General features: G+C 31.2%; 2 protein-coding genes across 2 annotated transcripts in view; one reads left to right on the top strand and one right to left on the bottom strand.

Annotated features, from left to right (window-relative positions):
• The first annotated feature begins 322 nt into the window (after positions 1-322).
• On the top strand, positions 323-20,318 carry LOC129232898 (heat shock protein 75 kDa, mitochondrial-like). Its single transcript, XM_054867004.1, has 10 exons — positions 323-391; positions 3,435-3,708; positions 5,132-5,201; positions 5,299-5,446; positions 5,538-5,665; positions 8,779-8,966; positions 9,277-9,362; positions 10,210-10,355; positions 15,837-15,909; positions 19,878-20,318. Exons 2-10 carry the CDS (start codon positions 3,447-3,449, stop codon positions 19,977-19,979), a joined length of 1,203 nt encoding a protein of 400 aa, XP_054722979.1. The 5' UTR covers positions 323-391; positions 3,435-3,446; the 3' UTR covers positions 19,980-20,318.
• Positions 20,319-20,627: 309 nt separating this feature from the next.
• LOC129232933 (SLAIN motif-containing protein-like) overlaps positions 20,628-26,824 on the bottom strand; it is a 60,324-nt gene continuing 54,127 nt past the window's right edge. The window contains exons 7-8 of the mRNA XM_054867039.1: positions 24,029-24,531; positions 20,628-20,966 (exon numbers count right to left, since the gene is read on the bottom strand). Coding sequence (XP_054723014.1) covers positions 24,521-24,531 — 11 coding nt within the window. The 3' untranslated portion in view covers positions 20,628-20,966; positions 24,029-24,520. The remainder of the gene's footprint in view (positions 20,967-24,028; positions 24,532-26,824) is intronic.

Raw genomic sequence — 26,824 nt, 5'->3', positions numbered from 1 at the left:
AATTAATTGAAGCAAAAAGTATCTTGTGAAAAAGCTGAAGAAGACTTTTAGTTCTGAATGAACTTGTTTCATTTAGGAATTTCCATAACATTGAATTTTAAATTAATTTACCATTATCAATGTAATTTTTTTCTTTTCTTCGTTTAGCTTTTACTTGTACTCGGTTGACTGAATTTGCCTTGTCTTTATTAAACATAATTGACATAGAAACTTAAATTTCTGTGCTTTAATTTTGATTTTTAGTTTGAAAAAAAACCATGTTCATGTTTTCATTTCATTTATTAAGTTTAATAAATATATATATTTATTTTTTTTAGATATAATTCAAAAGTACAGCAATTTTGTTAGCAGTCCCATTTTTGTTAATGGAAAAAGGGCAAACAAAGTTCAGGTAAGATCAACTTGACATTCTAATGAGTAATTTTCTTCCACTTTTAAATCTGAATTTCTTTAACATTTTGTCTTCAAAAGTCAGTAATTCATTTTGGGTATTTTCGTTTTTAAATATGTTTCTATCAGCAGCAGAGTTATGCCTTTCTGGGCCAGTTGCAGTGCACTTTTGAGGCCTTTTTTGTCTAATCTACAATTTTTTAAGCTTTTGAAAAACTGGTATTATTTATTTTTTTAAAAAACTTTACTACAGGCTTCCATTTGTTAACACATCAACTACGATCACCGTTTTGTAAAAAGTGTCTTGATTTATCTATATGAGGGTTGATATAGCTCAGGAGAAACCTAAAATACTCAGCAAATTTGAAATATTCCTGAAATCTCAAAAATTTTCTGAATAAAAGATTTTGAATTGCTTTCTCACAACTATATGAAGACTAAATAAAAGCTGATTTAATAAATGAAATAATTTTAGAATTGCATTTTAATCTGGCCATGAGGAAACATGCTAATAATAATTCAAAGATATTCGTCAAAATTCTTCGATAAATTAAGGAAAACAAGAAAGGAGAAAAAACTCTATCATTTGAGGCATTTTCCAAATTCTATCATTTGTTGCTGCTCTCTATTTCTTAATGGTTTAATGCAGATTTGTTACATTTTAGCTAAATATAATTTAAAAAGGTTTTGCTTGGGGTTAAATTACAACTCATCACACATTGTTTTATCATCACTTTACAAGGTGTGCCACACCAGGTTTGTTGACCCTCACTGGTGTGCTTAATTAAGTTTAGCTAGCAGTGTGACAACAATTTGAACTTTAATGAGAGGCTACTGCCTGCAGATACCTTATGGCTATTTCAGACTGATGATGGATAATAAGCTTGAAACTGCAGTATTTGGATGCTGTAAGCGAGCTGTTTGGTACATACTTGTAGTTCTAAATTGGCCCTTGCTTGGGGGGGGGGGATAACTTACAGTTGATTAGTTTTTAGTTGATGCAAAAGTAGTCATTCACAGTTTATGACTTCATATTGCACTTGGAATGGTTTTGTACATATTTGCCGAAATGTTTGATAGTTGTTACATAGGTTTAGCTTTTTAAAACATAACTTTGAAAATTATTTCTTTGTATTTTCTAAAATTGAGCATTGCAGTCCAATATTTTTCGGATTTAAATGCAAGTTGAAAGATATTAAAATGTAATTGTTTATCCAATAGGCTTCTTTCTTACCGATTTTAGTCCAAAATGTCAATTTGAGTGAAAATTGGGTGTTATTACAGGTGAGTTTTCTTAAAGAAAAAAGGATGGATATTTATATTGATGTTTCTAGATTTGATTTTTTTTAAATAAGCAGTATATGTATACATACATTTCAATTTCTATTCTCTGTTCACCTCAAGTTAGAGTTACAAAAAGCTGTGTGCATTGAGTAACAACTGTCGTCATGAAAGTTTTTTTTGTTCATGTTTTATTGTATGTAACATAGTGGAAGAAAATTTTTTTCCAGATATTTCTGAGTGATGATTTAAATAAATATTTAATTATTTAAGGGATTAATAAATCAAAAATGATCGTAACTAAGTTCATGAATCCATGTTCCATGGGTGCAAGACCTTCCGTCTTTGGACGGATTTCCGTCTTGGGCAAAATTTCCGAGATGGAGGTCAAGATGGAAAGAAATTCGATGACTTTCCTTCAGTTTTTACTAAAAAAAGAAAAATTGGGTGTTTGAAAGATATGCTTTAATTTACCACGAATTTACATCGACATTCTCTCGATTTTCCGCCATGAGCTTGTTTTGTTTTCTACGTGCTTTTGGAGGAGTGGCTTTTAGACTCGCACCATTTGATTTTTTTTAGGTAGCTCTGTTATTTCCAATTCACTGGATAGGAACCAGCCTTAGAAATATTTTAAAAGGGGGAAGGAAGTTTCCCTTCCTTGCTTAAAGAGCAAAATAAGACATTTTTTCAAAATTAAACACTATAAAAAGAGCATTGTAATAACAATATTTTAATAATTTACTGAATATAATTCCATAAAACTAAGAAAATAAATGCAGATGACTTTTTCTTAACAGTTAAAATATTTCAATTTATTTTTTTTCAATAAAATAAAAGGATTTGGATTGCAAAACTTAGTACAATATTGAAAATGTTTCAAAGAAAAAAGGAACAATGGAAGCAAGTAGAAGACCTAATCATGGTAACAAATAAAAGTTAAATGGAATTTACTTTCAAAACAGAACTTATCTTTAATTTTTGATTTTATTCTCAAGAATCTTTAGAATCATTTGGCATGCTTAAGGTAAGCCTTGGAGTTTGGTTTTCTTAAACGATTCCTGCCGCTGTCCGAATGCTTGTAGAAACTTTAAACAAACTTCATCTGATGCAGAAATTTTAAGCTTTCAAATGACCTAAAACTTAAAAATGTGAATGAAATATTTCTCTCCCATTCAAATTAATGTGAAAAATGGGCTTAAAATTGGTATAAAAAAGGAACAAAATCGAATTTTCAATAATAGCTTCGTGGTGCACATCCCTATGCTGCCAACTAATTTTATGCCGAATTTCATGAAAATTGGCAGAACGGTATAGGCGCTATGCACGTCATAAAGAACCAGACAGAAATCCAGACTTTTCAGTTTTATTATTAGTAGAGATTGAATAGATTTAATGCATAATGATTCCAAGTAAGTGCCTGGATCACACACATTCGCTTTTTTTTTTTCATTTGTTATTGATTTATACCCCTTTTAGTTTCAAAATTCATGGCAACTACTTCACAAGTGTGAGCACCACATTGCATTTCACAGCATAGCCAACTTAAAGTGAATTAAACTGTAATTCATATATTTTTTATTTTAAAATCAAACAATTTGGGTACAAATTTAATTATTTTCAAAGCTGATAAAAATTAACTTTTCTTTTATATCATACAGAAACTTTAAACTGCTTTATGTTTCAAAAGTTTTTGGTCTGAAGAGAAATGAATTCTACGTGTTTAAAATATTTATATATCTTTTCAAATTATTTTCATTTAGGCTGTTTGGTTAATGGATCCTAAAGAAACAACGCAAGAAATGCATAATGAGTTTTTCCGTTACATTGCTAATTCTTATGATCTACCCAGATATTGTCTTCATTACAAGACTGATTCTCCAATCAATCTAAGATGTTTACTGTATATACCAGAAGGCAAACCTGGTCTGTTTGAAATGAGCAGAGAGGTTGAATTAGGTATAGCTTTATATAGTCAAAGAGTTTTAATAAAGAGTAAGGCTGACATTCTGCCGAAATGGTTACGTTTTGTTCGAGGTAAGTTTTGACAAACATTTTACCATCTGTATGTAAATCTAATAAAAACTTTTTTTTTCTATTTACATTGAATACTTAATATCTTCTTTTAGTATGAATTTGAGAAGGAAATATCTAGATAGTTTTGAAGATTAAATTCATCTTTCAAACACATAGTTATCATTGTACTAACAAATTATGTAAGTGATATGAAGCTATCTAAATTTGAAGAAAAGTATTATTAATTTTTAAAATTTTTATGTCTTATTAAGTATCCCGAATAATTGAACAGAGATCAATAAATTGATTAAATGGTATTTCTTGAAAAATGAAAAAAAAAAAAAAAGGTCCTGTGGTGAGTGTGGTGAATCATTTTTTCTGATTGGTGGCAAATGTACCCCCAACCAATATCTGGACAACCAATTATCTCAATATATCTAATTGCTTGAAAAATATGTACTGAACCAATATTTAAGACCAATTCTGCTTGTGCATTTAGTTAACTTTGGTATTTCAAAGGAGTTAGAATATCCAGTGAATAACTCAAGGTTCATACTCCTCCTGAAAATCCTGAAAAACTCCTAAAATTTAATTTTTTCTTCTAAGGACCCTTTAAACTCCTGAATTTTCTCCTCTCCTCCTGAAAATAATTTTTAATATTAAAAAAGCTTCAGCAATCTCTAAATAAAACTTTAACAATCGCTAACTTTAATTCCATGTTGTTATGCGGCCATATTGAAGGCTGCAGTAGCTAGCTGCTGGCAGCCAATCAAAAATCTCATATTATACAGAGCACCCACTGCTTTTTGTGAAGACATGGGGTGTGTTCGAACTGACGGACCGGTTACTCTGTTCGGACAGGGCCGGATTTAGAGGAGGACAAGCGGGGCTACTGCTCCGGGGCCTCCACAACAAAGGGGCCCCCACAATAAAATGTTTACAAAATATCCTAACTTTCACGGGTCTAAAGTATTCGGATATATATCAAAGTATCGGATATTTTCGAAAATAAAATGATCTTTTCGAACATTTAGGGGCCTCCACTCCTGAGTTGCCCCGGGGCCTCCACACTTCCAAATCCGGCCCTGCAACATAATCATTACGTTTGCTGATCGTAACTGCCACTAGAGAACCAACCAAGAGCATGTCCTTGGTTTTGTGTTAACAGCTATTAAGCATATTTTCTTTATTGCTAATTAGTAGTGATATTGTTATTTTGTAGTATATTTAGTATTGATAATACTAAATATACTACAAATACATAATATGCGAAGTACTATATACTAAACATACTAAAAACTGCTCGTGTTATTACTCCTGAAAATTCTGTTTTTGACTCCTGAAAACTCCTGAAATTCATTTTGTCTGGAAGAGTATGAACCTTGATAACTTAATGTATAAAAAACATTTACAATGAATTTTCACTTGCTTATTCTACTTTTAGGTGTGATTGACAGTGAAGACATTCCACTTAATCTTAGTCGAGAACTTTTGCAAGATAGTGCTCTCATTAGGTAATATATTTTGGTTCAGGTTTGTATTTAGTATTCTTCTATTTATTATTTGTATTCTTAAAAATTCCTGTTTTATATTTTGTCTTTCATGTTTCAGGAAGATTTCCACTATGATTACCAATAAGTTATTGCGATATTTGCTTGACCAGATGAAGAAAGACCCAGAAACATATTTGCAATTCCATAATGACTATAGTATATTTTTAAAAGAAGGAATTTTATCTATCAGTGATCAAGTTCAAAAAGTAATGTTTTACAATTTTGAAATGCTTTACCGTGAATAAATATAATATATTACTTACGAAATGCTATAGCGTTTTTTTCCTTTTGTTTTAGGAAGAAATAGCAAAGTTATTGCTGTTTGAATCTTCTTTGCAAGCACCAGAAAAAAAAGTTAGTCTTGCTGAATATGTTACTCGAATGAAAGAAGGCCAAAAGGATATTTACTTCTTAGCAGCTCCCAGGTATATATAGTTCCATATTACTTAAGCTTTTTTAATGCCCTCACCCCTTCAAATGCAATGTACCTCAAAAAAGAGATTCTCTAAAAATAAGTACCATGAACCTATAACCTCCCCCCCCCCTTTCTAAAAATTTTCAATATTTTAAGTATCCTTTATTTCATGCCGCTCACCAAAGCATGAATATAAAATATTTTATTAGAATACTATAATTAGTTGATTAAAATGTATTAATGTTGTAAAGCACTCATATTTATGAAAGGAATTTTATTACAAGTTCAAGCAAACTATAAGTCATTAGGAGCCCCAAAGCAGAATACTACTAAATTTGCGACGTACGTCGCAGAACAGATACCTCAGCTGCAGAACAATTCTGTTCAAATGTGAGAGGAAAACTGACATATTTTCTGCAGAAATTCTGCAAATTTCAGTGAAATTTCTGCAGAAACCGCGGTGTCAAAAATCTGCAGAAACCGCTGTGCCGAAAATCTGCAGAAACCGATGTGCCGAAAATCTGCAGAAACCGATGTGCCGAAAATCTGTAGAAACTGCAGATTTTCTACAAATATCTTCCAACTCAAGATAGAATTCTGCAGATTTCTTAAAATTAGAAGAAAATCTAAAATTCTCGCAAATTACGATAAAATAACGATAATATCTCGCAAATAGCGATAATTTGGCGGAAAGCTCGTGATGTTGAATTCAATAAGTCCTTTGTAGGATTTTCCCAATCGATCTTCATCCACTGCAATTTCCGCCATACACGTACGTTTTAAAAACATGTCGACATTGAAACACGTCCATCACCGGAAATTGCGTGTCTTGTTTGAGATTTCAATCCCTTTGCATCCAGAAAATATTTAAATTATTTAAAAAGTTTTGAATCGTTTTATTATATGCAACCCAAACTCGACTCATTTTATTTATTATTTCAGTAATTTCTTTATTTAGTTACATTATTTTAATTGTTCCTTCATGCCATGCAAAATTAACCAAAATAAATAAATAAATAAATAAAATGTGGTTTGACACCTAAGTTCGAATTTTTATAAAATTTTGTATCTTTGCTCTTTCTATGCATTTTGGAAGGCGTATAAACTAGTTTTGGAGAATCTTAATCGGTTTAGGTTTGACACCCAGTTAAAGTTTTTTTGATTTTATAGTTTTCATGATCAACTAATTTGCCAAATTTAGTGCTCTTTAATTAATCATTTGGTTGAAAGCAGTGATGTTTCCGGAAATATCTCATTCCCACAGAAATAAATAGCAACAGTCCAGTTTAAAAAAAAAACCCTATATGAAACGATTTTTAATTTTGGCACCCAATTTGTGGAAGTGTCACGTTTTTTCGCGTACAATGATTGAAGTACTTGCAGAACAATTTTGGTCAAATGATTTTACATTGCAGAACATCGTAAAGTATTCTGCTTTGGGGATTAAGAGTATGACACAAGCCCAGTGAAAGATCTTGGGGGCGTATGTGCCACATGTAGTTGATTAAAGTTTAAGCAGTCATTTACAAACTGGTTTGCGACAAAAAGGCACACAAAGGTAGAAACTAATGTTTTAGCCGGGTAAATCCAAAGTTGAAGGTTTCTGCTGATTTGAAAGCATAAAGCTACCTCGCATTCTGCTGACAGTGCTCTTGATCTGAAAACAGCTGGTAATTTTTGAATGTGAGGTTCCTAGCAAGTAGTATTATGCATAAAAATTGCAGATGGGGTTAATTGTAGTTGAAGTTAGTTCCTGGATTGGTAAAAGTTGGCTTGATTGAATAGTTGGTAATTGATTTGTTTTGTTTAAAATTTAGTCAAATGTACACTGATAGTAATATCTGGTGACAGGTTGTTTGTGTTTAGTGTTAGCAATTGAAAGTAATCTTCTGTGCTCTCTTCAGCGATGTTTGTTAGTTAGTCACAGAATAAATTAATCAGCTTTTAATCAAACATTTTCTGTTAAAATCGATACTGATTGAAGATGAAATACAGTATGTATATAAATCAAAAACCTGATTTTAAAAAGTAGTATTTTCAAAACTACTGCACATCTTCTAATAAGTGATACATGTATGAAAGGAGAAAGAGAGCAAATGTTTTCAGTTACAAATGTTTGATGTGAGACCTTTCCTTTACAGGTCATACATCCAATCTGTAATTCAGTTTGTTACATACATTTTGTAGCATCATTCTATCAATGGTTTGTAATGTTGCACTAATAAGTTCTTAAACTTTGGCAATGCTTTTGGCATAGGTGGTGTTTAGGGATCTTGGTTGGTAGCGATTTGATAAAAGGTATATCGCCATTACCTGTATGCTCCATCTCCTAGTTCAAGTAACTATAGTTGGGGCAAACCTAAAACCTAACCTGGCAGCATTATGAAATCTACCCAGATCCTAGTCACAGTGTTTTGATGTTGCCAGGTTAGGTTTGCCCCTATTATACGTACCAGAGAAGACTGATGAGATGACCCTCCATCCTGCTGAAACAGAAATCTAGGCTCTTCTGAAGTATTTGTGAGAATAAACAAGTTTCTAAAATGTCTTGATAATTGTCACCTGTTGGTCATTGGTGGGGGAACACCTTGGGGTATATTTCTCGTTAAATTCATGCGTCACTTATTGTAACATGTGCAGTAATTTTGAAAATATGAATTTTTGAAATTGGCTCCATCAGTTGTACTCTCACTGTATTTTAAGAACAAATAATGTCCAAGGTTTTCTTTTATCTGTTAGAAATTTTGAATGTAGTTTTATCCATTCTTAAAGCTTAGATAATTTTGATTTGAAATATTTTGCATTCATTTTTAAATCATTACTCATGTTTGCAAAAAATAAATATTCTTTTAATGATTTTTGATTGATCTGGAAAATGTTCTCTTTGAAATTAAAAAAGTTCTCTATTAAACTTCTGAAAGAATGGATGTATTTTTTAGACCTATGGATTCATTAAATGATACATGTTTTTTATTTTTAAAGATGTATAAAAATGTTCATTTTGTTTAATCAACTCGGTTTTCAAATTTCAGAAAAGTAACTTATGTATTGTTTTCGTCAATAATTTGAAATATTTCTTGGTCCTTTGAACAGAGTTTTCCCATTATTTTCTTGTGTTTTTAGTCGGCATCTGGCAGAAGTATCACCATATTTTGAAGCTGTAAAACAAAAAGATGTGGAAGTCCTTTTCTGCTATGAGCCATATGATGAACTTGTTTTATTCCAGTTAAGACAGTTTGACTTCAAAAATATTATTTCTGTTGAAAAGGAAATGCGTAGAGAAAAAGAAGACACGTCTGTTGATGATTTAGGTAATGTTTTTTGTTCTTTTATGTGTCATTGACGAGCGATATAAACCGTGTAAGGGAGAGTTGGGAAAAATGGGATAGGCTCTTGGTTGATTTTAATCTGCTACAAATAATGGACAAGCTAGAAATAGATTTTTACATTTTATTTTGGCATGAATGCAGTTGTTCCATCCCTCCAACTCTCCTCTGACTTAATACATATTTTTAAAACTCTTACTTCTTGAAATTAATCTTAAAACTGTAGCAATTATTTTTTGCTTTCAGTGTTTTTCTATGAATCGGTCTGAACATATTTTACCTTTTTTTGTTATAGGTCAGGATGCTTTACCTAAAGAAGCTGCAGATAGTTTGTTGAAGTGGTTATCCAACACCCTAGGATCTAAAGTACATAAAATAAAAGTGAGTTTAAAATACCTTTTAGTTTAATGTTGTAGGGTTGAATGTCCTCATATTATTTTTCAAAACTCACATATTTAACATGCATCTTCTACCAAAAACTTGATGATGCTCAGAACTATATTTATCATTTAAGAAACTACATTGTTGACTGAGCATGTTAATTGTACAATGTAGCAACTGAATTTTCTTTTCTTGATTTTATATGAAGATTTACATGGGGTAGAATATTTTTCATTACATATGCAAAATTGATTTGAACAACTTATTTCAATTTCATTAACTTATTTACTTTACTTTTTAATTTACAAATGTTAGAAAAAAATTGTCTCTGTCCAAATCATTTGGACAGAGATCATCATTTAAAAAAAAATTTTATGATGCAATTATATATAGCTTTGCATAAGAGAAATAAACAATTCAGATGTAATACATTAAAAAAAAACTACTGCCACCACTACTACTAATAATAATAAACATAAAAAATAAATAAAGCAAATAAAACAAAAAAAAAGGGGGGGGGGATGTTTAAGAATTAAAATGTATTTGAATCTATGAACTTATAAAGCTTTTAATCTTAAATCAGGATTTTTGAGTTTCTTTGAGTCTTTAAAAACACTTAAACTTTTATTTTAGAAATTAAGGGCCTCTAAAAGTACTGCCCCCCCCCCCCAAGAAAAGTCTTGGAACAGACCATTTAAATTTTAAAGAGGGATGTTTTGCATTTTTTTTGGGGGGGGGGGGGGAGGGGCTCTAATTCTTGGCAGGAAAATGAAAAACATAATTTTGAAATAAATTTATTTACTAAATTCTAATCTTATCATGTCATGAGTATAACTTTATTTTATAGGTAACAAAAAGATTATCAACTCATCCTTGTTTAATATCTGTTGAAGAAATGTCAGCAGCACGCCATTATGTTCGAACGTCACTGCAAACAATGACTGAAGAGCAACGTTATAAAATTTTAGAGCCTACATTAGAGTTAAATTTAAGGTAAGTATGCTTGATACAAAAATTATTTTTCACTGTCACATAAATTTTAATAGTTTTTAGCATGTTTGAAACCAAAAGCAAAGGTTAAAAAAATATAATAAAAATATAATACAGCAGAATCTAGACTGTCCAAGTCTCAAAAATTTGAGGTTCCTCTTCATCCGGAGGTGCTTCATTTATATTTTATGTTTAAAGTTTTTAGTAGCTAAAAATTGATTTTTATTAAAATCTGAAAATAGAAATCTTTTGCTTCTGTAAGACTTATTAACTACGTCCAGTAAATAATAAAATACATCGAGAGGTTGGTTTCAACAACGCTCCTTAAGTGGCATGAAATGTTCATTGATTACAAGATATGGATTTAAGCGATGCTTTGGAAATAATAACTTGATACATAAAATTGACATTAAGTTGCCACAAAAAAGGTATTAACATCAGTTTTGGAATATCTGGTTGTAATCAAAAAAGGAGGCTCGCATCTTGACTTGCATAAATGAAATTTTAACTTTCCTACCGCTAACGGTTTTTGTGTAACTCAAGGTAGAAGATACTACTGCATGCACTGACATTGATACAGACGTCATAACAAAACTCATCAGAATTGATTTGGGCGCAATCAAAATGTATAATTTGGTTGCCTTACACACATAGAAACATTCGGATATCAAGAAAAACTAATGTCAAAATTTGTTTAAATGCAATTAAAAGGGAAATTAATGTTGAAAATGGTGATACATTTTTGGTGAAGACAATAATTCTTTTTCTTTATACAAGGAAGTAAAAGGTGCTCCTCCTAATGTCGTCCAAACAGTGTAAATTTTTAATCTGAAAGAATTTCCCGGGTATTTTGAGTTTTCAGTAATCCGAGGTGAGGTGAATCCCAATTACCTCGGATTTTCAAAATTATACTATGTATTCAAAACTTTGAAAAACAACCGAGTTACATTTTTAAGTGAAGACATTAAGTATGTTTTGTTCATACTGGGAAAATACTGAACTTTTCACTAAAATTTATTGAAAAAAACAAACATGCCAATAAAATTGTAAATGAATTATAAATAAATAAATAAGTGTAGAAAGTAAATTTGGAAGTTTAATTTGCAAGCTGCACAAATGACCTAGAATACTGACGTTTTATATTTTAGTGACTTTGTCAAAAGAAAAAAAAAACAGGCAATGTTAAAGATAGACCATCTTGGTACTCCAGATTTTCTTTTTTTAAAGCAGTAAGCTGAGCATTGGAACTGGAGCATAGAGTAATTGTTGGCCAAAATTTGACTGATGACTGAGTAGAGAAAAAAAGATTCATTTTTAAAGTTTGTGAAAGGTGAAAATGTATTCCAGGTAGCATACAAAACATTTAAACATTTCATAAACCTTTTAAAATGGTTGTCACAATAACAACCACCATTTTCGAATGTAAATGAAATGTGTACTACCTGCATGTCCAACAGAGGTGCCGAATATAAACCAGGTCTCTGCATCTTGTTTAGCAGATTTTGCTGGTAGTAACTGCGTTAAAGCAGTTTTAGCACTTAATCCAATGGTTAGAGAAAAATATCTGTAAATAAAATTTCCCTAAGAGAACAATTTAGCACTTTAAAATTAACTAGTATGTTGTGGCCATCACGAAACTTTCTTCTATATCTTTCTTATAAATCTGATCCATCCCCATGCTTGACGAGGAAGCAATATTCCCAACATAAACAAAATTATACATGCAAAAACTTGACGACCATTCCAATGTCTGAATTATCGCTAAATCACAGCAAAGATAGAAAATTGAAAGTTATTTTAAAAGACTTGCTTGACTTAATTACAAATATTTTATTTGTTAACAAAAATAAGATGGCAACAGTTAAAAGTTTTAAATCATTTTGAGATCATATTTCTGATCATTTCCATGCAATTAAAATCACGAGAAATACGCAGACGACAGTTAATTACGATTTATCTTTCTTATTGTTGCATTAATAAAGCTATTTTTACTAGCAAAAAATAAAAAATCAGCACCTCTTGGAGCGATTGGCGCCAAAATTGAACCAAAGCCTGTTTACATATGGATTCACATTTATTCCAAATTTCATCCAGAACGTAGCACTACTTCTTGAGATAGGGCACTCACAATGGGAAAAAAGAACGTTCGATTGTGCCACCCCCTTTTTAGTTGTTGACACCAAAATAAAATCAGCTCTTACACCCTCTAAGGGCTATTTGTCGATAAATTTTTGTTTGATTCCGTTCGTTATTTCTTGAGATACAACAGTCACAATTGAAGACAAAAAACGTTCTATAACTCAACCCCCGTTTGAGCTATTGACACTAAAATTGAATCAGCACCTGTTCCTGTTAGGGGCAACATATGGACCAAATTTTGTTTAATTTCGCCAGTTACTTCCTGGGGAATAGCAGGCACGCATAACTCAAGAAACGTCCCATTCCTCCACCTCCCTTTGAGGAATTCGCGCCAAAAACCAATGGGCACAAGTTCACATAGGGACACATATATGTACCGAATTTCGTTCGATTTCATGTGTTAGTTTTTGCTGTAGGGCGGTCACAAAAAACTGGTCACACACAGACATGACACACACACACACACATACACATGGACACACATACACACACACACACACAGACAGACAGACATTTTCCAAAAATAGTCGAAATGGACTCAGCACACCTCAAAACGTTTGAATCCATCAAAATTCGAAATTCGCACGAATCCAATACTATTTTCTATATATTAGATATAGAAGAAAGTAAAAATCAGATGTTTTGAAGGAGTTTTGGGAATTAACAAGTTGCACAAATGCTTGTATTTTTACAAACAATCTTGCAATGATGCACCTAACACAAACATTAGGGAAAATTTAATATTTGTTTAACAGCAAAAGATGTCTTATTTCTGTTGATATTAATTTACAGCTGTTAATACAGTGAAATCCTGTTACAATGAATACCAAACAATGAAATTTCCATTTCAACGAAATAAAATTTCAATCCCGATTTAATTTCTAGTACGTAGCTTGAATTCCATTATGACAAAATTGCTGTTACAACGAACGAAATTTGAGGTCCCCTGAAGTTTGTTATAACGGTTCGTTATTATTATATTTCATTGTACCTTTATTTATTTAGCATCACAAAATTATGAAAATCGCATAATTTCATAATGACAGCAATGATAAAACAAAATTTTTAAATAAAAATCTGGGGTAACAACTTATGAAAATTGTATATCTAAAATTTTTGCTGCATTTACATAATTAAAAATACTTAGATTACTTTCAAATGAAATTAAGCCATTTCATTTCATCATTTTTTTGACCAAAATGGACTCAAGTCATGAAGTTTTGTTCCAAAATGGGTTAAATCATTTTTTCCTTTCTTATGTCTAAATAATAAGACTGCTAGAACTTTATATACAGTCGGATCCCGACTTACGCGAGGGATGCGTTCCAAGACTCCTCGCGTAAGTCGAAATTTTGTGTTGTGGAAAAGTGTCGTGTATATTATTTTTTTATTAACATACCCAATCATTTTAGACATATACACATCTTTTAAACTGTTTTTGACCATTCTTAAACTATATATTATTGTTTCTTACATAAAGTTTATTTTTTACCGTATTTTTTTAAAGTTGCATTAATCAACATAAAATACCTCTACGATGCACAAAATCAATGATCAATGGGAGAGAGAGACATAAAAATAAAACAGTATGGTAAGTACAGCATGTAGTAATAAAGCACTGCAATGTAAGAGTACAAGTTACATTTATAACTTAAAAATTGAAGATTATGATTTATCTTGCACGATCTGATCGTCATTCTAATATATTTTTTAATACAGTAGCTTCGCATTTACTTTTATAACATTTGCATCTATGGTTACACCCCTCTGGGATGGGATTCCTTGAACTTATACGGATTGCCTTTTCTTGAATTTTAATTAGACGTATGAAAGATTCACTCCCCCCCTCCCATACCTAATTGTCGTTCTACCTTCAACCCACTCTCTAGTTGTTGAAGTGTATCAAAAATCTTTACCTCTTCTGAAATTGTCGCAACTTTCGATTTTTATTTCCATCTTCAAACTTTAGATGAAACAGCGTGCCTAGGTGCCACAATATTTCATCACCTTTCATATTTAGAATAAATAAATGAAAAGTGAATAGTGGTGATACATATATACTGACAATCCTATGTTTATAGTGCGGTATGTGGGAACTTGTGCAGTCAGTGATGCTGGAACGGTGAAAGTACATTCACAAATTAATGTTTAGTAGTAAATAACAAAGCCGAAAGTTAGCATCACGACTCCTTTCCAAATATTTTCGTGTTGAGAGCGAGAAATTTGCTTTAACTCTAAAATTCGTTGCTTCTGAAAAACTCGCATTATAGCCATTTCGCGGAAGTCGGATCGCGTTGTAGCCAGAGTCGACTGTATCGAATAATTTAGTTTATTATCATCCATAGATTATTGCGAAAAATTCTTTTTTCCTTGCATTCAGTAATAAATTTTATATAAGAAAATCACATTTTTTCAAGAATGGAAAAAATTGACATAATGCTATTTGGAAACAAGCTCTTCAATTCTAAGCTAAAAACAATTGCTCAGCAGTGATACTCCATCAGGAATGTGTAGCAGAGAGTGCCAATATTATCATTTTGTAAGTTAGGTTTGACGAATTTGAACAGTTGGAAGTTCTGCAAAAACAAACCAAAAGATATTTTTCTGTATATTTTTTTCTCACTCTTGAAAATTCTCAGTGGTCTTTATTCAAAATTTTTCCTTTTTTTTCACATTAAAAAATATGTAATGAGCTTAGTGTCTAAAATACATAAATTTGTTGTCCTTGAACTTTCTGAAAAGGTTCTTGTAAAACCCTGAGATTTTTTCTTGAATGAGAGCGAGAACTCTGCCTCGCTGAGGTGGAGGATTTTGAGATACCCTGACATTGAAAAATAGTCTTTTAGTTTGTGTAAAAATAATATATATATATTTGTTTATAAAAATATACTACTGACATTAATGATTGTTGTACATATGGTTCTTATTGCAAGATGAGTTGTTTTAATTATGATGGTTTAATTTATGTGTATTATTTAATATTACCTAAATTAAAACATCTAAATTTGATAAGCTGGCTTTTATTTTGAAAAGTGCAGTTTTAAAATAGCTCTCGAAATGAATATATATTTACCCTTCAGTGTTTGGTGTACTAGAAAATGCTTTAAGGCCATTTGAATCATATTTTATTTTAAATAATAGCCATCATTACTGAATGAGTCGACTGTTATGTTCCCAAATTTTTTGTTAGAATAATTTTTAAAAAATTGTATCATTCTTCTTCCTATTCTCTTTTTTTTTGCTCTAATGAAATAAAAATTTCCATAAAAATTGAATAAGTATTTCATTGCATGCAAGATGTAATATTGGTTAGTGTGACTTAAGTATCTGATTATTATTTTTTAGTCATCCAATCATCAAGAAAATGAATTCCTTACAAAACAGCAATCCAAAATTGGCTGAGTTACTTGCTCATCAGGTAATCTTGTTATTTCTTCTCTTAGTACATTATGTGAATTCATGCATTGATTTCAAGCCCAGAGAGCCAAACAAACTGGTAGCTAATACAGAATGTCTGGCTCTCTGGGGTTCCTTATGAGGTTTTCCACCTTCAGCTCAATCACTTCCTAAGCATGGGCGGATTTATGGGGGGGGCAATGCCCCCCCCCCCCAGTTTTGGGAGGACTTTATGTAGTAACAACACATCTTCCAAAAATTAAAAATATACATATTATTTTTTCTTTTTTGAATAGTTCAGAAGGGCATGGGTGGATTTATAGGGGGGCATAGGGGGAAATGACCCCCAGTTATGAGAGGGCTTTATATAGTATCAACACATCTTCCAAAATCTTAAAACAAAAAAATCATGACTTTTTCTTTTTTGAGTAGTTCAATGAAAATGAAGAGAAAAGCGAATGTCCTTTTCTGATGGGAGAAAAGAAAAGGAAAAAAAAAACGAACATTAAATATACAAATAGTACAGCTGTCACTGGGGTGCTGAAAATGTGTCTAAATTCACTATTTTGGACTGAAAACCATTTGGGCAAGTATACGAATGAAAATATAGGCTAAACCGAGCTATACATTGAGCTGCAACACTTATAATAATTGACGATTATTTAAAAAAATTAGAACCTAAAGCAAAGGGGGGGGGACTCCCCCCACCCCACCCCATTCGCACTAACAGAACGATCCACTCGTTGTGATTTGTGTCCACATTTAAAGTATATTTGTGCATAATATTTATGTTCTTAGTAGATTAATTGGCCTTTTGAGAAATTCTAAAAAAGTTTTTTTTTTCCTTCTCCCCCCTCTCCCTCAAAGAGAGATAGAGAGAGAAAATAAATACTATCGCACTCTGAATAAATTTCAGTTATCTGAGTGTTTTGATTAAATGAATCTTTTTACTTAGAGGGAGAGTACAATTTTACTTACTTTATAAATATTGTTTAAAAAGTAAGGTAAGTCATAATCATCTAAGTCTAATAAGTGAATCAGTCCTTGTCATTATGGCAATCTAAATAATTGAGTCATCAAAAGTTTTGGAAAAATTTGCTGAAATTTTATAAAAGTCTATAAAAGCCTAACAAAGATTGGTAAAATCGTAAAAATCCTTTAACCGTAAAAACTGATGAATTTTCGTAAAAATTACAAAAAAATCAAGCAAAAATTTGCAGGTAAGAGTGAATTACAAATGGGACTGAATTTGCCTATAAGATAAACAAGCTTTTGCTTAGGGCCCCTGCTTTGAAGTGGATCCCTAACTCCCAAAAAAATTCATGATTCGTTCCTTAAAAAATAGAAATTGCTTGAAAAAACTAATTTCATTTTTAAGTGCTTGAAAACCTTGAATATTTGGAAACGTGTGGCTACAAACCTTAAATTTTAAAATTTCTAACAAATGGTAGAGGGGGAGGAAGGCCAAAATATGTCAAATTAAGCTCCTTGCCACATCCTGTATTAAAAATGTAAAAATCATGGTCCTCACCTTGGTAACATATTATTTCAAATAAATTTTTGTGACTCACATATTTCATATCTTGCTATTTATTCAATCCCGAATGCAGTATTTTGGAAATTATTTTGTATTGATTGCTTTTATCTTACTTCTTCTGCACATTGTCCATCTGTTTAGCACGGAAAAAAATACTCACTACTTTTATTTCTATTCGTTTTCTGCCCCACTTGCAACTGAAGAAAAGTTGTTGTCATGAGAAATGTTTGGTTTCTTTTTTCTTTTAAATTTAAAATTACTATTTCTCACAAAGTTAGAACAGGACTGTAAAAATTTACAATCAAGTACTAAAATACATATCAGAGACTGGAAAGTACAAATGAAGTGCATTAAATGATTTTATTTATTCTAGAGTCCTTGAAAATAATTAGATAAGTCTTTGAAAATCCTAAGCAAAATGGGCTCCAATTACTACTGCATATTGTTAATCTGTTTAGCCAGGAAAAAAAATGTTACACTACTTTTATTTCTTTTCGTTTTCTGCACTACTTATAATTAAAAAAAGGTTGTTGCAATGAGATATTTTTTTTTTTTTCAAACTTAAAATGGCTGTTTCTTACAAAGTTTGAACAATACTGTACAACTGTATAATCTAGTCATCAATTTCTATGTCTATCCAGTTAACCTTTATAAGGCTTCATAATGCAGAATTTTATATCCATTTTACAAAATTTCCTCCGGGGGAGAAACCCCCTCCCCCCTAAAATTGGAGATGTTCTATTTCCCACTTAAAAGGGAGCCCTGCGTTACTCTCTTGATACCAGCTCCCTCTCTTAAGGTCAATTCAAAAAGGACAGCATGAAAACACACATTAATGAAAACGACACACAAAAAAGTAAAGCATGGACTTATGCAGCACTGGAAACAGACAAAAACATGGGAGTGGGGGACAATAAAAATGTTACTAAAAAAAAAAAAAATCTTGCCCCCCCCCCCCAGGAACTCAGTCCTAAATCCGCCTATGTTCCTTAGCCGGGCTGATGAGTTCTAATACGAAACTGCAGTCCTTGGCTGAAATTAATTGAGTTGGCAGTGTATTTCATGTATTTCTGCCTTAGCCCCGACTACAGGTCGGTAACTTACTGAAATTACCATGCCTTGCCTTCAATCTTCGAGTTGAACCGAACTATTGCTTTGGTCACACATCTGGTTTGTGCTAATTCTGTATTAGCTACCAGTTTGTTTGGCTCTCTGGGCTTTTTTATGAGGTTTTCCACCTCCAGCTCAATCACTTCCTAAGCCGGGCTGATGAGTGCTAATATGCACAAAACTGCAGTCCTTGGCTGGAATTACTTGAGTTGGCGGTGTATTTTATGAATATCAATCATGTTTGAAAGTCAGAAATTACAATTATTATTTTAAGTTTCAAAGGCAATCTAAGAAAGAAAATGTAATTGTTATGATTGGACACACTGTACCCAATATTATTGGATGAATGACGACTTGACTTATTTTTAGTGTTTGACCAAGAAAGCTCTCAGTTATAAAGCAAAAAAAAGTTTTTTTTTTCTAATTAAACTTACCTTTATGTGTACTTCTGTCAAGCAGAAAAAGAATATGATGTTTGGATTGCATATATTTTTTAATACTTAACCCGTTATATGTTCCCAGAAACACAGAGCTATTAAGAAATCCTATTTTTATTCATTAAAAAAAAAATCAATTTTTCCATTCCCCTCCCCCTAAAAAAAATGGTAAAAAACGTTTTTTTTTCCCACCACTTCAAAATTTCTAGAAATTTTACAACTCTAGTCATGGCAAAATTTTCTTTTAATTAAATTAAGCTTATCAACAAAATAGTTCTTTAGTTGTAAAAGCCAAGGTGAAATTCTGATGTAAATGTACTTTTGATAACACATTACAAAATATGAGATATCTCTGTAATCATTGTAATCTTGATTTTGTTATTAAGTTACATAAAATCACTATTTGTTTGTATCACTCAAAGTAAGAATTAAAGGTGAATTTTAAAAAAAAAATCTTATAATTAGTTACTTAACAAAAGTGCAGATTGTTCATTTTTCCTCTACTGACTCTACTTTTTTTTAAAACTGGTAATTAACATAAGAATTTATACTCTTAAAACATTAACTTTTGAATGAAAATTTGACCAGAACTTAGCCCTTTTAAAGCAGAAGAGTCAATTCTCTCTTTTTTCAATCATTACCAAATGTATTGTTACAATAATATAAGGCAGTGAGATGCAAAGGCACTTAAGTGCCAAAGTAAAAAATTTAGAGATAACCAGTGCAACTGGTAGGAGAATTTCTCATGTTTTGGAGAAAAAGATAGTACTAGTCGCTCTGCCTACCTAGGATTGGAACTTCAAATATGTTTTACTCGAGACGTTAAAACATCCACTTACACACCTTTGTTTCTCACTGCCTCATATATTTTTCTGTTTTGAAAACTGTTGATTAATTTTTATTTAGGTATTTGATGCTGCAATGGTTTCAGCTGGATTAGTAGATGATCCACGTAAAGTAACTACAAATCTCAATGAACTGTTAACCATGCTTTTGGAAAAGTATTAGTACTGTATTCATAAATCAATTTTGCCAACTAACTTCAACTTACGAAGTGCTTTATTATTTAGATGCAACAATCTGAGTTTTCAATAAAATCCTATCAAATTGTTACTTAAATTAAGTCATTTAATAGTAAATACTTGATCATTGCATTTCCTGGGCCACACAGGATTTTTCGTTGTTAATGTTCTCATAGACAACTACATTTATTGCTGTATTGAGCACAGGGCTAGAAAAATCTTTAAAATTTTACATGCCATATCAGGCATGTTTGTCTAAAAAATACATGCCTGTATGAAAGTTTTACTTGTCCACTTTTTATTTTATTGTATAATAATAAAAATATTTGAATTTGTCATGTAGCACTGTTCAGACAAAAAATTAATTTAACAGCTCTATATCTGAATCAAGAATTATTTTAATATAAACCTTCTTAAAAAGTTAAAAAAAAAAAGTATATAAGTCATTAAAATTACAAATACCCAATTAAAAAATTACATGCCCCGGGGAATATAATTTTCGAGCCCTGATCGAGTATTTTGTAATAAACTTGTTGTTGTTAATTACTGTTGGTTGTGAGTATTTTGCATAAATTACAAAAATAAGAACTGCTTTTCACTTTAAACGCCCACAGTATTTTAAAAACACATTTTATTCCAAACTTCAGGAGAAAAAAATTCATCACAAATTCTGCGAATAAAATTTGTAACATATAAAATGTGTAGCAAGGCTATTTATAAACAAACGTTTTACATGCATATCAAACATTGTATTAAATTTAACAACACTTCCTCCTTGGAAGCATAATTTAAAATTAATATTAAGTATGGCAATATAAAATTATTGGCAACAAGATTGTAGGCACACAAGTAGCATTTTAACAAATAGTACATAAAATTACACACAATCAAAAAATTTGGTCAAAAGCAATCATGACTCCAATTATCTTCAGTAGTAGCCTTTGATGCACCTGAAGGCACCGGTATTCCAGATCTATAAAGTTAAAATTTGAGTATTAAAATGTAAGAAAGACAAAATAAAATGAAACTCATAATTTTCATTAAAATATGCACGCTAATTATCTTATTTAAAATGTTAAAAGTTTATCTTTTTAGCTTTATTGGAGCAATAGATAAGGTAAATTATCTCCAGAGCTAAAAATTTCAACTTTTAAAAATTATGTTTTCTTTGAAGATACCTGGAAGTGTACTTCTTAAGAAACAACAATCAATCTAAATGAGCAACACATTCAATTGTGCCACCCTCTTGAAGTGGCTGTAGCAAAAACAAATTGGCTCTAGTTTTAATCAAGGTTCATTCATGCACCGAATTCCATTTAATTTCATGCTCTACGTTTTTTGTTAGAACAGCGACAAAAGAGTCCTAGACATTTTTAAAAATGATTCAAAGTGAATTCAGCACTCCTTAGAACATGTAACTTCAATTAAATTGGGTGTTTTTCACAAATCCAATATTTTCTTCTATATATTTGAGGTATACAAGAAAGGAACAACCAAGGTGTACTTTCTTTGGCTTACCCCCCAAAAGCAAATCAAAGAAGCTTTGGATAAGCTTTGTCCTTCAGAATTTTTTTTTTTTTTTTTTTTCAGAGATTGATTGCATGAGATCTTCTACATTAGACCAACATAAATACATTAAAAGTCATTTTAGAGTGAATATCGGGAAAAGTCCCTGATAATTTTCCCAAACACTTCACTATTGTTTGTACGCTCTGGGATACCTGGAATTGCCAGGAAAAATGACATAGTTAAAAATGTCAGGAATTTTTCAATTTTGCACCCCAAATTTTTTTTTCCATTTTTTTCCCAGGGAATTTTGTACCATGAGATCTAATCTTTGTTTTTATCGATGTTTCCTGGAAAAAAATTGTGAAAGTTTTGAAGCAAAATGATGCTGGCAATTAAAGAAAAGGAGACCCGCGGACGCCATTTTTGCCCCTCAATAGTTCCCAAGAAAACATTCCAAGAGTGTACCGGAATTGTATGCACAAACTCAACAGGGGAAAAGACAATTTACTGCTTCTGAAGCACAAGCCTGCGGATGGTTGGGTTGATCAAAAAAATCGTTTTTTTTAATCCAAAAGTCTTTTCAGCTACGTGTGAAACAAAGTCGCCATTTTTGTTCATTCATAAGATGGAAGTAGACATGATGTTTAAATGCTTTCCAAAAACAAAGCAAAATTGGATGATTTCTTTAACTGCAAACTAATGAAAATAATGCAAAATGTGCTGCAATTTTTTTTTTTTTTTTTGAATTTTATTTTATATATGTAATTTTCTTAGAAATGAAAAATTTTGTTCTTAAAACTTAATCTTATCCTCATTGCCTTGGACACAAATGTGCTAAAAACTTTTCAACTGAATTGTAGTTTCACAAAGATTTATTATTTTAAAATTGTTTTCACGCTACAAATTCAAAAAAAAATTATTTCTTAATTTTTGTCACAGCCGCCATGTTTGGTCATTCCCAAGAAGGCAGTACACAAGACTTTTTCAGTGCCAAAGTTTCCGAAAATGGCATTGGATGTTTATTGCAATGCAAACTATTGATAACAATGCAAAATGTGCCCCTTTTTTTCGGATAATTCGTAATTATTTTCTGTAAAAAAGCAAAAATTTATCTCCAGAATATTTTTTTATTCTAATTGATTTAGATGCTTATGTGCTAAAAACCGACTATTTTGTCTTAATTGTATCTTTTTAAGGATTATTATTTATAACTACTTTTATGCTACAAATTCAAAAATCTACTTATTATCTTAATTTTTTTACTTAGTCTCCATATTTGGTCGTTTGCAAGATGGAAGTAGACATAAATTTACAAAAACATAATTGGATGTTTATCTCAATGTAAACTATTGAAAGTAAATGCGCAATTAATTATGAATTTTTAAAAATTAATTATTTTCTAGAAAAGAAAAGAGGGGAAAAAAAACATGATTATTGGCATCGGCCTATGATCGGCAGATGTTGATTTTTGTTATTACGCATTATATGGTCCAATGCAACAAGTTAATCATATTTCTACTGAAAAATAGCTTTGTACTTTGCTCAATATGTTTTGTGTTACATACTAATAAGAAAATAAAAAGAATTGTAAGCCAAAAGTGGAGAAAGATTGCTGCATGATTACAGCAAAACGCTAATATGCATGACATGTGGCATCAACAAGATGCTAAAATAAATTGAAAGTACTTTGGTTTCTATAAGTAGTAAACAGATGAAAACAATTTTGAACAAAATGTTTAAAAAAAAAAAAAAAAACCTTTTATTGAAAAATCGAGGATTTTTTTAATTTACTAGTGGAAAAGTTTCAGTTCTTACGCATTGCTACTTTAAACAATTTCGATTATTTTGAATGAAGCGAATAACCTGGAATTTTCTAAAAAATAACCTGGAAAAGTCGGGGAATTTTTTTTAACCACAAGCGTATGAACCTGTTCAACTAAAATGTCTATCTTCAAAAAATTCCTGTGCATTATAAAACATTGCAGCAAGTACAAATATTGAAGGATATAATGTGTTTTATGTTAACTGATGTGTTTTCAAAATTATTTATTCATGTAATGAGTTTGTTGAGTTAATTTTTGAAGCTTAAAGATCAGCTCAAATGCATTGCTTTTCTTGTCCGACTATCTCAAGTTTTAAAACTAGTATGCTTCAAAAACATAATTTTCTCCCCAACAGTTCAAAAATACATCCGCCCCTAAAGGGGGGAGGGGGGTCAATGTTCACCTTGACCTTGCTCTAGCATAAAAAAAAAATTCTGTCACTAATGTGCAGTTAAAATAACCTATTAATTTTATTCTCTAATTTTTTTTTTTAAATTAAAAATTACCACGGTCAAATTGACACTTTTTCTGATATTCACTCTCTACCAAAAAAAAAAGCTATAATATGCAAAAAAAAATGGTTTTTTAATTGAAAAAAAATGAAAAAAAAATTAAATTCCATCATTCAAAATTTTTTATCAATTTTCCCACATAAATAACAAATAAGCAATAAAAAAATAAAATTTACAAGCTGATTTCTTACTTTAACGCTGGACTAGGTATTTTTGATGGTATTTTTGCAGTGTGAAATTCTCCATTTTGATATGATGCTGGACTAGTGCCTCGTTGCGGCGAGCGATTGTGAACTGTAGTTAAAGGTTGGCGCCTTGATGAGGAATGTGATACTGATCGATGATGTTCCAAATTGGAAGATCCAACATTTCTTGAGGAATTATTGCTTGATTTGGTGGGACTTTGCAATGAAGTTGTTGAGCCAATACTTCTTTGGTATGCGGTTGGTGATGATGCTGGTGACAAAAACCGCCTTGAGCTTCCAGGTGCAGACTCTCTTCTCCCCATGTTAAAAGCTGAGCCATTTTGATGACTTGGGAAGAAAGGCGACGACTCACGTCTAGGCGAGGGTGTCAGTGAAGTTAAATCTCTTTTAGAGGAGTTGTTTCTAGAATGAATTCTATAGGATGATGGAAGTGTTCTTGAGCCTTGTTGATCATAAGATGAAGAAGCAGGTTTGTAGTTAGCTGAGATCTAAGTGACAAAGTTTAATGTAATATACATTTCACTTAAATCAAAATTTGAAAAAAGTTGAATAAATCTCAATAATGATTTATCTAGTTGATAAGGTAGTGTTATGCTAAGGAGTGGTGGTATTTTGGGAAAAAAATCAAACTTCTGGTCTTTCTGCAGTTGCTTTTCTTTTTTGAAAAAGAACTGCTTTGAGATTAGACTCATAAATGTCAGTAATTGGTAACTACAAACTATTTTTAAGGACATCCTACCATGTTGCAAACCACATAAGAAAGTGCAGGAAATCAATCGCAGAGTTTGTTGTTTGTCCTGATTTTGCTGATAAAAATATAATTTGTCCTGATTTGTCTTGATTTTTAGCAAATATCCTGATTTTAAAAAAAAAAAAAACATTACTTCTTTGAATGGATTTGTTTCTTATGCAGTAATGAAAATTCCGAGAAAAAAAATTGTCCTACAAAAAGGCAATTAATTCCCTCTGAATTTCGAAAGAACTTGAATACATGCTTCGTAGAAAATTGCATGCAATGTTTGGCATTTCGATCCTTTTGCATCCTTGAAATGTTTCAAGTATTGTGAAAGTTTGAGATTATTTTGATATATGCTGCAGTAAATAAACTTATATTATTTCTTATTATAATGATTCATTTATATTTCTCTCGAATTTGAGTGCCTACCAAATTATTGAAAGATAATAGTTTTTTTAACACAATAGCAAACTTTAAAGGATTAAACAAAATGCAAAATGTTATTAAAAGTTATTTTCACAGTAGTTTAACAAGATTTTGATGTCTGCTGAAGTTTATGCAGCAAAAAAAAAAAAAAACGTTGGGGAGGCGGGGAGTCTTTTTAATGCTTTTTAATGTCAGTACATGATAGCAACAGTTTTAAGACACTACAATGGAATACCTTTCATGTGCTTTCTACCAATCAGTATCAAAAATATATACAACTGAAAAAATACTCAATTGAAAATGAAGTTAGAAAGTTTCTACAAAATAAATATAAAACACAATTTTAATTACAAAGCATAATGATGCTTAATTTTATGCATACCATTAGTTTTAATTTGAAAGGAAATAACCACTTTGCATTGTCAATGTGTCAGTTAATCCATCAATGAATCAATCTCATTTTACTTGGCATTTTTTAAGTTTAAAAATTATGACTTGAATGTTATCTAAAACTTATTTAAAAAGGGTACATAATCCATTTTAGATTAATCATTCTCTGGCAGACAATGGAATATATAACAGGTCATACTGTAACTGGTAATTACTGTAACAATTAGCGACATTATTGAACAAGTTCAATAATGTTCAACTCATTTATAGTTCAATCATATTACACAAAAAAGGGGGGGGGGAGGATTAAAATCGCAAAACACGATATAGTTCTGATTTTTTAATATGTTGTTTGGGTCAATTAGGGAAGTGTAAATCTAAGTTTGCAGTTTTCAAAAACCTGTGCTTGCTGCGTAATTTGCGAAAAACTGCAAATTTTTCGAACTTTTTTTTGTTTATCCTTCAATTCCTAAACTATCCAACTTTTGATACTAAATGTGCATACCAGTTTTAAAGCACATTAAATTTTAAACAACTTAGGCTCAGGTGGGGTTCTGTAAGACCAGTAGTTTGAGATATTGTACTTCAAAAACTGGCCATTGTTGGCAAAAAAAAAAAAAAAAAAAAAATGCTTTGATCACATTTCATGCCTTATATGGAAAGGAATTCCCACTTTAATCGAAAACACCTGTATATACTGTTATAGTACATTTAATTGGCTTTCATTTAAGCCAAAAACTAAGTATGTAGATTTAATAGTTCTTTTACAATCGCAAAACAAACAAATAATCGAAAAATTCGCTTTTTGAAGAAATGAGACAAAACACTTAAAGACAATATGGAAGATTCTATTCTAAACGAGCCGATGTGTGCATCACATGACTTCCTTTTACTCCAATTTAATGTCGTTTCCCCTTACTGGCAATTTTAATGTGATTCAATAGTTTACTCTCTAAATATCACCAACAATGGCCAAATTGAAACAAATTTTTAAAAAAAAACACGCCAAATTTGTCGCCAAGTTGGCGACCAAAAGACTGGCGATATATCGCCAAGTGTCCGCCAAATTATAACACCACTTGAGTTTACATCGAAATTAACAATGATTCCCCCCCCCCCAAAAGGGGCAAAAGACCTCTTTAGAAACACACAAATGCAACCAAAAGCGGAGGTGCACAATTAGACCCAACTAGGAGTCTATGTACCAAATTTCAACTTTCTAGGACTTA

The sequence above is a fragment of the Uloborus diversus genome, chromosome 1 (genome assembly GCF_026930045.1).
Source record: "Uloborus diversus isolate 005 chromosome 1, Udiv.v.3.1, whole genome shotgun sequence".
Classification (NCBI taxonomy): Eukaryota; Metazoa; Arthropoda; class Arachnida; order Araneae; family Uloboridae; genus Uloborus; species Uloborus diversus.
The sequence above is the reverse complement of the archived record's forward strand: the minus strand, read 5'-3'. Positions and strand labels throughout refer to the sequence as shown.

Bases quoted from the DNA above. Each gene is read 5' to 3' on its own strand.
- LOC129232898 (XM_054867004.1), top strand. From the start codon at position 3,447: ATGGATCCTAAAGAAACAACGCAAGAAATGCATAATGAGTTTTTCCGT. The intron at 3,709-5,131 runs GTAAGTTTTGAC...TTCTACTTTTAG, and splicing joins ATGGTTACGTTTTGTTCGAG to GTGTGATTGACAGTGAAGAC. The intron at 8,967-9,276 runs GTAATGTTTTTT...TTTTTGTTATAG, and splicing joins CACGTCTGTTGATGATTTAG to GTCAGGATGCTTTACCTAAA.